Consider the following 14,040-nt stretch of genomic DNA (forward strand, 5'->3'; position numbering starts at 1 on the left):
TGATTATATAGTTGTATTTTATTTTTTGCCCCTTTTAACTATTGTCCATGCCCACCAAATGAGTACCGCAGACATAAAACAAACACCTTAGAAATTCACCCAATTCAATTTATGTTGACTGAAAGATTCAATGTGTGTGTATTGTTCTCTTTGGCAGAAATTATGAGCTGTACACTTTCCTTTAGACAGAAAACCTCTCATCGACCTTTGTGAGATGAGTTGAGGTCAGGGTCAGCACAGACACTCATGAAGCTTGCCGATTTTTAATAGGTTTTTCACAAAAAAGATAACATTTGCAGACAACGTAGAAGCTGTGAGGGACGACAAAATGCAACCTTGACAGGGAATGTGGTTAAAAATGCTGAATGAATATTTATCTATGAAATTATCCGACAGACAATGTGTTTTGTTCTGCTGAGTTAATTGGGTGTCATTTATCAAGCATGGACAAACAACTGTGCTGATATAACAAGTGCACAGTTGTGCCAAAAGACTTACAAAGAGATGTGACAAATTCACATGCAAGAACTGTGTCTACAAAACAAAAGGGTGGACTAGGTCCACAGAGAGGCTGTTGAGACCAAACTGAAACTTTCACACTGATGAGTTTGTGTAACTTTTAGCTAATGTAAACACATAAGCTGAACACTAAGGGTACGTTTACACAACAACAATGTGCTTAAAACTCATTAAAAGTTTTAGCTAAAAATGGCATTGTGTAAACAGCCCCAAAGGCTACGTTCTCCACTTCCTGCACTTGCGAGGGCGAGGCGCCTCTCTGGCTGCCTCTGGGGGTGCTGCAGCCTCTCTGGCCACCTGGCCATCTCTGGGGGTGCTGCAGCCTCTCTGGCCGCCTCTGGGGGCTCTGCAGCCTTTCTGGCCACCTGGCCATCTCTGGGGGCGCTGCAGCCTCTCTGGCTGCCTCTGGGGGCGCTGCAGCCTCTCTAGCCCCCTCTGGAGGCGCTGCAGCCTCCCTGGCCGCCTCTGGGGGCGCTGCAGCCTCTCTGGCCGCCTCTGGGGGCGCTGCAGCCTCTTAAGCCACCACCGGATAGGAGGCAGATGAGGCAAACCTTTTCTTCCTCCCTCCTAAATAGGGAGAGCAAACAAAGCAGGTAACGAGGGAGGACAGGTGGGGCAAATGAATCAATAATCAGGTAACAAGATGGGCGGGTTTAGACAATCGACAGGAGAATACATGGCACAAGAAAACACATGGGCTGGGTCCCAATTCGCCTACTTATACTACGACCTAAAAGTATGTACTCTTTTTGTGAAGAAAAAGTATATACTTTTGAGTGTGTAGCAAAAAAGTAGGAAAGCTTTAAGACATACTACTTCATCATCTTTAACGGACAGATCTGTCGCGTGCATCCTGTCACTGTAAACTGCCCTGTCAATCATCTTGTCACAGTTAAAATCCTCCATTCAATCTAATTTATTTTCCTACCGTTTCGGAGAGAAATGTAGTAGCACGTTCATCGCCAGTCGCTGTCTTTCATGCGGAGACTTTCCTCATGTGTTTGGAATTTGAATATAATAATGCATTTAAAAGTTAATGGCTAAACGTGTCTTTACAAAAGTTCAAAATGCTGCTGCAGATGCAATATAATGTGGACAACATTGAATAAATACATTTTCGTCAGGTTAGATACTGATAATTAATCACTCAAACCCCTTTATCTAAACCTCTCTACATAATGCCGGACTCGCGCGTCCTCCATGTCTGTAGTTTTTTTTAACACTTTTCACTCGTGTTTGTAGTTCTAACCGAATCCTCGCCCAACGCGCGATGGGTTGTGGGCAATATTAGCCGTTAGAGTGTTCATCGATCTGCACTTCGGATTCTGAACGGAAATAGTAGACCATCCGGGTATCTTTGGAGCAGTTATTTCAACATACTACGATTTGGGACGTACTAATTCTACTTTCGAATACTATTAAGGACGGATAGTATGCGAATTGGGATGCAGCCATGGCAATCCAAACGTGACAAACACATGAGCACATGGCCAGCAAACACAATCACCAGCCATGTGCCCCTTCAAAACAAGACATGAACACGCAGCTAATGATTACACTCATAAGTGTTCACACAAAACATGACAACATGAAAGCACGCAACCAGTGAAAAACACAAGCTGCTGCAACACAGCACAAGACAAAACATGACATGAAAGCACATGAAATAAGGAAAACAGACAAGACAAAACAGGAGTGTCAGGGCTCTGTCACAAAACCAAGAAATAGACTACACAGAAGTGTCAGAATACAGTATACATACAGTCCTGACTCTCTGTGGTCATTAAAAATCCCAGGATGTCCTTCGAAAAAGAGTAGGGGTGTAACCCCGGCATCCTGGCCAAATTATGCCCAGTGGCCTCTGTCCATCATGGCCTCCTAATCATCCCCATATACTGATTGGCTTCATCACTGTCTCCACTCCACCAGTAAGATGGTGTGTGGTGGGCGTTCTAGCGCAATATGGCTGCCGTCGCATCATCCAAGTGAATGCTGCACATTGGTGGTGGTTGAGGAGATTCCCCCTTCTATGTAAAGCGATTTGAGGTCTCAGAAAAAGCGCTATATAAATGTAACAAATTATTTATCAATGACTTTGCGCAGCATCTGCTTGAGCGCTCTATTGAAGCGCTCTACAAGTCCATATATTTGGGGATGGTAAACTGAGGCTCTGAGTTGTTTGATTTTCAACAGGTTACTCATCTCCTTAACAACCCTTGACATAAAGGGGGTCCCCTGATCTGTTAGGGTCTCTTTTGGGATCCTTACCCTACTACTGAGGAGAATGAGCTCTTTGGCCAGCTGTTTGGCTGTTGCTTTTCGCAGGGGAACAGCTTCAGGATATCGGGTAGCATAATCCAGCATCACTAAAATGTATTGATGTCCCCTAAAACTCTTGGGAAGGGGTCCCACAATATCCATTCCAATCCTTTCAAACGGGGTCTCAATTATTGACAGGGGTATTAGGGGATTCCGCTCTGTGGGTTTTGGTGCTACTTGTTGACATTCTGGACAGCTGTGGCAGTAGTTTTCTACCTCTTTGTGAATGCCGGGCCAAAAAACAAAAGCAAAAAACGCTGAAGAATCCTCTCTTCAGTTTTATTGACCCCTAAGTGGGCTCCAAGTTGGTGGGTGTGAGATAGATGCAACACTGTTCATCTATGAGACATAAGTACTGTAAGAATCTGTTCCTGGATGTCCTCACCACTTTTGTTTACTCTATAAAGCAGATTTTTTTTTTACTGCAAAGTAAGCATATGTAAGGTGTCCCTGTTCCCTATCTACCCCTTCCACCACTTCCTCAGCGCATTAGTCAATGCTTGGTAATATAACTGTGACTTACCATATTGTTATATGGCACAGCCTCTGCTTTGATTCCTGTTTCACCCATGCTCTCCTGTGATGACTCCTTCTCAGAAGCTGTCTCAGTCTCCTCTGGAATATACCTTTGATTCTGCATGAGTCTGAACTGGAAAACAACATTTGATCATATATTTTACATCCTGATTCCCTTGGGCAGGGTCTTCCCTATAATTGGTTTTATCTCTAGGCCTTTGGGTATCCCTCATCTTTTTTCCGATATGTCTTGCCATAAAGCATGGAACACTGGGCAATCCTTGCCAATGAGCACACTTACTGGCAACGTGTCCACTACTCCTGATTTTACATCACATTTCCCTTTGTTGGTGATTAGGGTTAGTGCAGCTGTTGGGTACTTCTGAGTGTCTCCATGCACAAAAGACACCGGCACGGTATCTTCCTGAGAGATCTCTGCTGGGTTGACTAATAAGTCTAGTTGAGTCTAATAAGGCCTCTACATGCTGGCTACACTGTATATCGTCACAGGTCAGGCCATGACTGGGAAGTTTGTGGCTCCCATCAATGCAGCAAAGAGATTAGTCTGCTTGCTCTCTGAATAATCTGCTGTTGGCATGGGTTCATCTGGTTTGTCACACTGCCAAGAAATATGACCAAGTTCCCCACATTTGTAACATGTTCGAGGACTGTAATCTGCCAATGCTTTTTGTTGTTCATAGGGACTACTGTCTCCCTTCCTCTGGCTAAACAACTGTGTCGACCGATCTTTGGGTGTCTTCCTTGTCTGTGGAGGAGAGTTAACTTGTGTCCGGTAACTTAACATATTTACATTAGCTTGATATCTTTCAACTGACTCTATTAACTCCTCTACCGTTATTGGGTTGCTCTGGCTGACTACTTTTTTTTGCTTCATATGGAACTTATCTACCACCACTTTCTCGACCACAGCTGCTGCCGTGCTCTTTTCAGGTTGTAGCCATTTCTTCGTCAGGCGTTGGAAGTTGGTCTTTCTGAAAACCCCATTCATGTACTCGTTGGGCCAATCCAAATGTTGTGAGACCATTTCTGCTGAGGATCTCTTTTTTCAAGCTGTTATTATCAATTGCAGTTGTAGGGTCCAAATCCAAAAAAGCTTTTTGTGATTCACCTGATAAAAATGGTGTCAATGGTGCCATCCTGGCTCATTGTTCTTTTGGCCACTTTTCTCTATGCGCTGTTGTCTCAAAAGCATACAAGTATGCCTCCATGTCATCGGTGACCCCAATTTTTGGAATGAAGTACCTACCTCTGACTTTGTTGCTTTTTTGGCTCATTCTTAATTGAAGCTCCCTTGCTCATTTACACGTCTTTGTTCTTCTACCAATGCAGCATTAGTTTGTGGTTGGATTTTGTTAGTTTCTAGAATTACTTTCAACAACTCCTCCATTGTAATGTTGTGGTCTTTTGTACTTGGCTTAGCAAATTTCACCGTCAGATCTTCCCAGTGTCTGTTGGACATCAGCACTCACATAATTGGAACTGCATTTTCCACCATATGTGGCATCGTGAGAGGAAGGGTATCACCAAAGTGTGGGTTGCTTCACAAATCAAGTCCAGGCAGAGATCAAGTCACCTGTTTCTTTTTAATAATGAATAACTAAATCTTTTTAATAACTAAAAACTCCAAAAGGTTTTAACCAAAACACTCTTCCAGCTTCTCTTTATGCTCTCTAACAAAAAACAGCCAGCCCTTCTGTTCTCTGCTCATTAACAGCTTTTCTCCTTCACCCTGCAACAACTGTGTCCCCACTGCTGAGGAACCTGGTAACTGTAGTCCGGGACCAGGTGGCCATCTTGGTTTGTAGTCCCCATTTGCTGCAACCACCTAGATGGCACATACCTTTTCTCTATGACATACCCTCTCTCTCTCTCTCTCTCTCTCTCTCTCTCTCTCTCACACACACACACACACACACACACACACACACACACACACACACACACACACACACACACACACACACACACACACACTCACACACACACACACACACACACACACACACACACACACACACACACACACACACACACACACACACACACACAGCGAATTCCAATACGATTTGAGTAAAAATTCTTAGGACCAGTTTTAAAATTAAGCCAGGATTAAGCTGTTCATTTAGGATATTTAAGTAGCTATATGTGCCTTAGAAGAAAAACATTACTGGTGTGCATCTTGAGACAAAACAATGGCACTTATATATTTTAAGATGTGTCAGTAAGTTGCTTTCAGTTGAAACAGCTTGAATATGCACATTAGTCTTGGACTCGCCTTAAGTTAGGTCTGTGAAACCGGAGGTATGGGTTTCTGATTTTAACAGTATTTAAGTATTTTACTTAATTGTACTGAATTTAGGTTCAAAGATGCACTAGATGCAATAGTCAAAGCCCACTTGCACTGGTTGTGCTGGATTCTGGCTTATCACCGGCATTTCATAAATGTAAAACACCTGTGATTCACAACTACTTGCTATTGCCCTTGCATTTGTGTAAAGTAGCCATTTTGAAACGTTTGGAGTATAAGGGCAAAACGCAAAAGATATAGTACCTTCAATTCCCTGTAGAAGGTGATATTGCTTATTTTGTAGCAGAAATAAATTGCTGCAGAAAAGGTTAAGCCACGCAAAATGTAACGAGTAATTGCACTACTCATTAAAAATGTATTGGAGTAAGGAGTGCATATACTTATTCAAAAATGACTGTGGTTGTAAAATTTTATATTTTAATGTGTTACTGACCTGCCAAGGTACTACGGGCGGAAAATAGCACGTGTGCTACAACCTGGCACATTGCATCTCTCCTTGTTTTTATACAAGGTTAATGCTAATTTGTGCATTGTCCCTGTTTAAAATAAAATGAATCAAAAAAAAATGTAGTCAAGTAGCAAGTTAAAGGCAAAAATATATCTGTTATTATGAGAGGGCATATTGATGCCTGTATTTCATTAAGTGATGTGTTAATACACAAATCTAGATGAACTACCAACATCTCCTTTAAATGTACCTTAAAATGTACTGATAATTTCTACAATAATACAAGTGGTACAAGAGAAAGCATGATGAATCAAAGTTCATCATTAGCGAGCGTCGATAAAAATGACCAATATTCAAGCCGGAGACAGAGTCAAACACAAAAACAAAATATCAGTGTAAGAGTGGGCGATATGATTTTTTCAGGATATTCACGATTTTATCATGTTGCTTTTACTATTTTGAAAAATGACTGAGCAATACAGTCAAAATAATCTGCTTACAATGGGACAAAATATAAAAGAAAAAAAGAATGACAGACTATTTAAACAAAAGGGTGGGTGAAGATGAAAATCTATATTTTATCTTTGTTATTAAAATAAGAACAAAAGATGCACATTACACATACAATATAATATACAAATTAAATGAACAGTGCTTTATTTTTTCAGAGTAGCTATGTGTATTTGACAGTAGTATTCAAGTAAGAAATTGAATAAACAAATGTAAAAATTAAACACTACATAGACTTCACTGTATACATTATATATACACTGATTCTTGTTAAAGCCACTGAAGTTATTCAGTGAATAGGAGTAGATGGTTTTCTCTATTTGTCTTTTGTTGTTTGATTTAACATTATTGATGTCTTATTAGGTTGCTGTCACTAACACCTCATGCACAGATCTAATGCATTATGTGCTTTATACCAACTGTGCTTATGTAAACTTTGTGTGTATTTGACAATTTAAGCGCAATAAGCGCATAACATGAAAGATAACTTAGTTTAGTAGACACGCGCTTTTTGACAGGCTTTTAGTTTTAAAGTGCAACCTAGTGCAACCTCTACGTCGGGGCCTGCAATTTTTTTTCACGATCTCCACATCGAGGTGGCAAGATCGTGGAAGAAACCATATTCGCGTACATACAAACCTCAGGTTATGAATTACTAAAACATCCTAAGGTTGAGAGAGTACGGTTATGGGGTGATGCCTAAGGTTGAGCAGACGCGTGCGAGCAATCTATCCTTTTACACGGCATCGTCCCTCAAGGTCCCAACATCGGCATTGGTAGGGAAGGCTTATGTGCCAGTAGGTCAGGCTGGTGAATGCCTGCAAACAATAGGCATAAAGCAGGTGTACCAGGCCGACCTGGGCCACAGATTTGTCTCTTCCAGCTACCAAGGAGATGTACAGAGCTATTAGTCGTACTATGTCAGCTCTGGTAGCTTCAGATAGGCATTTGTGGTTAAACCTCTCTAACATCAAACAGAAAGACAAGTCCTTTTTGTTGGACGCCCCGCTGTCATCTCCTGGCCTCTTTGGTGACTATCATCTCGGTCGTTGAGAGGTTCCAGAGGCTTAAATGCAGGTGGCGGCATACCAGCCGTATCTCCCTCGTCATTCAAAGGTCTCAGGGGCTGCTGGATGGGAGTCGGCCCTGGCCAGAAGATTGGGGAAACCTCAATGCCTAAACCTGGAAAAGATTAGGCAGATCTGATGTCATGAAAGGCTTCAGCTAAGAGGTCCTGATACCACCAGCGCCAGACCTCTGAGGGCAGGCCCATCAGGGAGGAAGTGGTGTAGCTCACTTCTCTTCAAAATTTTAATTTTAAAGCAAATCATGACTCAAATCAGATCTGAGGACTGGTTTGCCACAATCGACTGACATAAAGTGTCGAAGGTGGGTCTAGAACCCGGGTCTCCCGGTCAGAAAAAGCTATTTCTCTACCTCTGGTCTACTGGAGAAGACCGTTTGTAGAAGACCCATTTGCAGAAGCAAAAGCAAACCAGGAGGCTTAGATAACTCAAAAGCAGGCAGTCTTTACTTGATCTTCAGTTTTCAAATACAAACAAAAGAGCAGTCATAGCTTTACAAAACAAAACAAAGTAAGGCCAATGGCAACAGAGAAACAGCACTTAAGTCTAGAACTCAGGAAATCCATAAATGGTAGGCTCAAGACTGAACACAGCTCAATGAAAACTGCCAACTTCAATAGGGCAAAATTCAGGTGGAACACATTAACTTGATTAGCAGTCATAACTAAAGAGTTCACAGCAGGTAGTGCCGCATAGTGGCTGGGAGAGTGATTGCATAAAAGAGCAGACAGCTCTCCCTAGTGGCTTGGAGTGTCATTGCAAGAGGGATCAGACAGTGCTCCCTAGTGGCTTGGAGAGTCGTTGCAGGAAGAGTCGTACACAATAGACCTCAAAGATGCCTAATACTTCCATGTATCCATCCTTCCACAACACAGAAAGTGCCTCAGGTTCGCTTTTGGGGGTATTGGGTTCTCTTACTTTTGGCCTCGCACTTTCACAAAATGCGTGGAAGCTGCACTGGCTCATTTGAGACTCCAGGGCATTCGCGTGTTAAATTATATCAACGATTAGTGGATACAACCTCTCAGCTGTAAAAGAACTGAAGCTAGGCCAGTCATGCACTGTCAAATATTTCAGAGACTGTTGGATTTGAAGGCAGCAGTAGCCAACGTGATACCTTTTCGCCTGCTGTACATGAGACCTTTGCAGTGGTGGCTCAAGACCAGGCTTTTCCAAGCTGAGAGCAGCTAAGATTACTGGATGCCTAAATTAAGGAGAAGACATCCTGTCGAGACAGGGTTTGAGGCCCGGAGAATGGGGACTCCACTCCATGGGATCCCATATGGAAGAGGTTCGGTCAAGTGGAAGTGGATGTATACATGTCTCAAGAAACAACATACTGTCCGTTAAGGTTTTCTTTAAAGCATCAAGCATCACTAAGGTTGGATGCCATGGTACAGATGTGGCCGAGGCTTTGTGGCTAACGCTTCACTCTACTCCCGGGAGGTCTGGGGAGAGTTCACCAAGAGGGTGCCCGTCTTTAGATCTTTTTACTCATTGGGAGATTCTGGTCAGGTGGGGTCTTCTATCTCAGCTCAATCTTCCACCCCCACCCAGATTTATGGAAGTTGTGGATGTGGCCCCTGAAGGCTAACTCATAGAGGATGAGACCATTCTTCACTCCAGAGCTCCTTCCACGAGGAAACTTTATGCCTTGAAGTGGAGAGTATTCACATCATGGTATGAGAATCGTCAGCTGGAGCCAGTTAACTGCACAGCTGGTACAGTGCTAGAGTTCCAGCAAGAGTTATCCCCCTCCACTTTAAAGGTGTATGTGGCAGCCATATCTGCGTACCACTCTCATTTGTGTGGCATGACTTTGGAGAGAGACCCATTGGTATCTCTTTTCCTCTGTGGTACTTTGAGGCTGAGACCTGCAGCTCACACAAGAGTTCCTGGAACTTGGCTGTGTTTTTTCAGGGCCTTTCGGTCCCTTTGAACCTTTTGAGGAGGTTCCAGAACATTTTCAGACCATGAATGATTGATTTATTGCTTTATTAGACAAGATTAAAAAAAAAAAAAAAAAGAGAAAAAGACTGTTCATACAACATTTCAAAACTGTCAAGGATAATACAAAAGCTAAATAATTATTTACATTGTGGTCCTTTACCCACAAAAGCCTTGTTGGCCATTACATCTCTCAAAAGAATAGCAGATTTAAAGGCCCTGTCGATTTCCCCTTCATGTGTGGAATTTGTGCCTGGCATGGTGAAGGCCTTTCTTCAAATGGGTCCGATACGTTTTCTGGTAGCCTATGCGTAGACTCGTGTATATGATCCGCTCTGTGCTATCGTGTCTCTGGACCGGAGCAGACTGTGTGTGCGCTGCGGCAGTTCAGTGACAATGGCGTGAAACCAGACTTCATTCGCCCCTATGAAAGCATATTTACACCATCTGAATAGTTCCCTATGCCTTATTACACAATGTACCATTCACCATGTAGAAAATAGCAAATGTGTCAAAAGTAACTGATTTTAGCCACAGCTTCACCATCTATTTAAAATGTAGGGGGCGGGACGCTTCAGATTCTAGAGAGCATTTGATTGGACAGAAAATTTGCTGAGAAGCTGAAGTGCAGAGTGATGTCATCAAAATCATTGATCCATATTGGCAGAAGTGAGAGACAGTTTTGTATGCTGATATCTTCTAAATGCGAATATTGTCATTGTTTTGGAGCACACAAGCTTATAGATAACAGTAAGGCTAACATATTCATACTGAAAGCTAAAAAAAAATTACATTTAGATTTCATGGGGACTTTAAAGAGCCCATTATGCTCTAATACACACATCTATCATTTAAAAGACAACTAGAGCTACCGATTGTGATCTCAAGCTAATTTCACTGGCACCAGTTCAGGTCACGCAGTGTTTGCGTCTTTATTATATGCCTTTGTCAAATTCATTAAACCAAATGAGCCACCAGACTCTTCAATAACAATGACTGTTCAAATACATGGGAGCTTGGCAGGTTTTCAAATATATCTGCATATATATCAAAAGAGAGAAAACGAAATTTATGCAATTTAAATGATCTTGCCCTTTATTTGTCTCATTTTAAACTAAAGAACACCTGCTCCAAAATACACCTGAAACAACATCAAGGCTCTTACAGTTCTAACTCTTCACTCCTCTAACTTATCATCAACTGAATTATCAACTGAACTCCAAACACTTATTTTCGCATTTTTAGAGAATCAACATTTAATGTCTCCACTTTGCTAGATTGGGAACATGAGACTTCCACATCCTCGCCAGCATCTCTTGAAATTGAGCAAACATTGGGATGACTTTAAAGTAGCTAAACATGCTGCCAGACTTGTTATCTCGGTGAACAGGCTGCCGCTACTGACTCCAGTTACTAATTTGTATTCTGTGTGAATTTTTCCCTGGAACCAAACCCTCTGGTGACACAGGTCAGGGTGGAAAATTTGAGTTTGTGAGACTCTACCTAGGTCTACCTTCAGCAACCCAAAAAAGGAATGGTTAATATACTCAGAAAATATACAACATTTTTCTATTAACAATATAACCATCCTGAGATATAAGATATAGAAAACAACACTTTTTGAAAAATACACATTTTTAGATTTTACATTCTTACCCCACACTGGATGTATCCCAGATATATTCTGTGAAAGTCTAAATATATTATGCAAGCTTGCTTTTCAAGAAATTCATCTTGTTAAGGATGTTTAGATGTTTCTACTGGTAAAAAAAATAATAATAATCTGCAGTGCAATTACACAATACTCTCTCGAGTAGAGCCCTGTGCTAATGCTGACAACAGAACATTAAAACCAATGAGTCTTTAAATTGTGCAATACGAGCAATAAGCTAAGCGCCTGTGAATTAAAAATTGTGTGTGTGTGTGTGTGTGTGTGTGTGTCTTAAGGCATTTCAGACGTGGTTAGCACTGTTGCTACTACTTGGCAGTTGGAAGTAGATCTTGTCTATCTCTGAGTAAACAGGGTGACAAGACTAATCAGGCCATGTGGCTTCAAACTGCAGGGGAGATGGAGATGGCAGTCCAGACGTTAGGCTGCCTGCATGTCAACCAACTATAACTGTGTGGCAAACACAAGCAGATTATATTTTGCAAAAGCTGGATTGTTTGTTTTGACCAAGTGCAGAAAAAAGGACATGAATTCTAGGGTTGGTCAGAAAAACTGTTCAGTAATTGATCCGAGTTAATGTATTAAACTCTAAGGTCTGAAAAATGCGAATTGGTCCCTGCAGACGCTCGATATAGTAAAGGCGAGTGAGTTGAGATGTGTCAGTGGATAAGATGCATCACCCCCTAATCCATCAAACTGCATAATTTTTACCATGTGACCATAAATTAAAATTAATATCGACCTGCCTGTGATGAATAGACATACATTGAGAAAAAAGATTAGGTCAGTACACCTTTTTATTTTTTTTACATGGCAGGTAAAATTCTTAAAATCATGTAAGTACCGTATGTAATTTTACAGTACAGTATAGGTCAATAAGACCTCAATTTAATTGATAGAAAATACAGAAAAACAGTAATATTGTGAAATATGATTACAATTTAAAATAACTTGTATTTTAAATTGTAATTTAATTCTGTGATGGCAAAGCAGAATTTTCAATATCACTCCAGCCTTCAGTCAGTGTAACATGATATTTCAAAAATCATTCTAATATGATAATTTGCTGCTCAAGTACGATTTCTTGTTATCAATATTAAAAACAGCAATGCTGCTTAATATTTTTGTAGAAAACCATGATACATGGTTGTGTCATGGTTGGATGATTTTACACTGTAAAAAAATATTTTCATGATTTGTTATATATATATATTTGGCATATCTTACCCCACACTCCCCATCTGCACTTACTTTACACTCTCTTTGCATAAAGAACATTGCAAGTTCAAGACCTATGGGTGCCCTGTCCCTGCTATTCATACGAGACATCCTGTCCACCCACACTTACCCTTAATGTGATCCATAATGTAAGAAACAGTCACTACTTAACCCTGATCAGGAATGTAAATGCACAATGGTAATGGACCAATCAAACTTTCCATCAGTGTAAAAAGCACAAAGGTTCCTTTTGACTCCCTGCTGAGCGCATATGTCTCTCCTTGAGGCGTCCAGTCTGAAGCACTCGCTCTTTTACCATCTCGAGGGGATAGAGTTTCTTCGATTGCACTTCTAACTCCAACTCTCTCCTCACTTTCCAGCTAGACAAATATTTTGATACGCAGACGCAATCATTTTCGAAAGAATTGCAGGAAATGATTTCTGGAACTTGATGTGGACCAGAAGTTTTCAAAGTATCTCATGCTCATTGTAACATGTGATTAAACAGTCTATTGCTGAGCACTAGTAACATGATTACATCGCAGATTATTCCAGCAGACAAAGACTCAATAGTGTGTGTGGGTAGCTTGCAATGTAGGTGGCTAGAGCGAAATGAAATGCCACCACCTGTAGATATCATTCATCTATGGTCTATAAAATGGAGGAAAGTTGAATTATGAAACCTGGTATAATCATGAACTCTGCAGGGAGTGCAAAGACTCATTTTTCACACATCTCTCACACACTGTTCTTCATCTGTCCTGCAGCAAATATTCACCATAGCTTGTGCTTGCCATCAAATCAGTTTATTTCTCTCTAGCCACAGCTTTGGTAATTCAATAACATGTGCTCATTGCCTTTTAACACAATGAGCATGATTTCAATTACCTACAAAGCATTGTTTAACCATCCAATCTATCTGATATCAATATGATGTGGCTCTCGTGCGAACGAGACGCAGAAGGAAAACAACCTTGCTGGGAGGGCAACAGCAGAAAAGCATTGTGCGGTGAGTAAGGATAAAACTACAACCGTCTGAACAAGGGTTATGTCTTTACAAAAGCTACACGCATCCACCGCTGCCAGGCTGTGAGAAAAAGTGTTTCTAATGTACCCCGAGCCCTTGAGACATTGCTATTCATAGTCCATTCAGCCAAATGTCACTGATGCAGGGTTACGTATAGGCCAGTCAACTACTAATGTCTCGCTTCTTCAGGTTAGTCAAATTGAAAAGAGCACAGTGGAAACTGTTTTGAGGTGGAACTTGCTGTTTATAGGGCTTCAAGAATGCAGATATACCTGCATGCATTTTGCATGTCGGAGGGCAGATTCCTGAAGCGAAGAATATGAGTCAGACACTATTCTGGGCCTTTCTTACTTGTTTGAAGATGCTTTTACACTAGAGCTTATGGGGCGGAGAGGTTGGGTGAAGTGAAAATGGTTTTCTAATAATAGACAAAAAGGTTGTCTGGGGTTTGGT

The 14,040-nt window shown here is 41.3% G+C and overlaps 1 protein-coding gene across 1 annotated transcript; it reads right to left on the bottom strand.

The window, feature by feature from the left end:
• Window positions 1-248: 248 nt before the first annotated feature.
• On the bottom strand, window positions 249-3,481 carry LOC307007895 (uncharacterized protein). The gene is made up of 2 exons (XM_079630327.1): window positions 3,362-3,481; window positions 249-1,086 (listed from the first exon to the last, which is right to left on the bottom strand). The coding sequence occupies exons 1-2, from the start codon at window positions 3,476-3,478 to the stop codon at window positions 736-738; spliced, it is 468 nt and encodes a 155-aa protein (XP_079486453.1). The 5' UTR covers window positions 3,479-3,481; the 3' UTR covers window positions 249-735.
• Window positions 3,482-14,040: the final 10,559 nt, after the last annotated feature.

Source organism: Phoxinus phoxinus (genome assembly GCF_949152265.1).
Source record: "Phoxinus phoxinus genome assembly, chromosome: 12".
NCBI classification, from domain to species: Eukaryota; Metazoa; Chordata; class Actinopteri; order Cypriniformes; family Leuciscidae; genus Phoxinus; species Phoxinus phoxinus.

Coding starts and splice junctions, on each gene's coding strand:
- LOC307007895 (XM_079630327.1), bottom strand. CDS start 3,478: ATGCAGAATCAAAGGTATATTCCAGAGGAGACTGAGACAGCTTCTGAG. Junction 1,087..3,361: donor CTGTGCCATATAACAATATG/GTAAGTCACAGT, acceptor CTCCCTATTTAG/GAGGGAGGAAGAAAAGGTTT.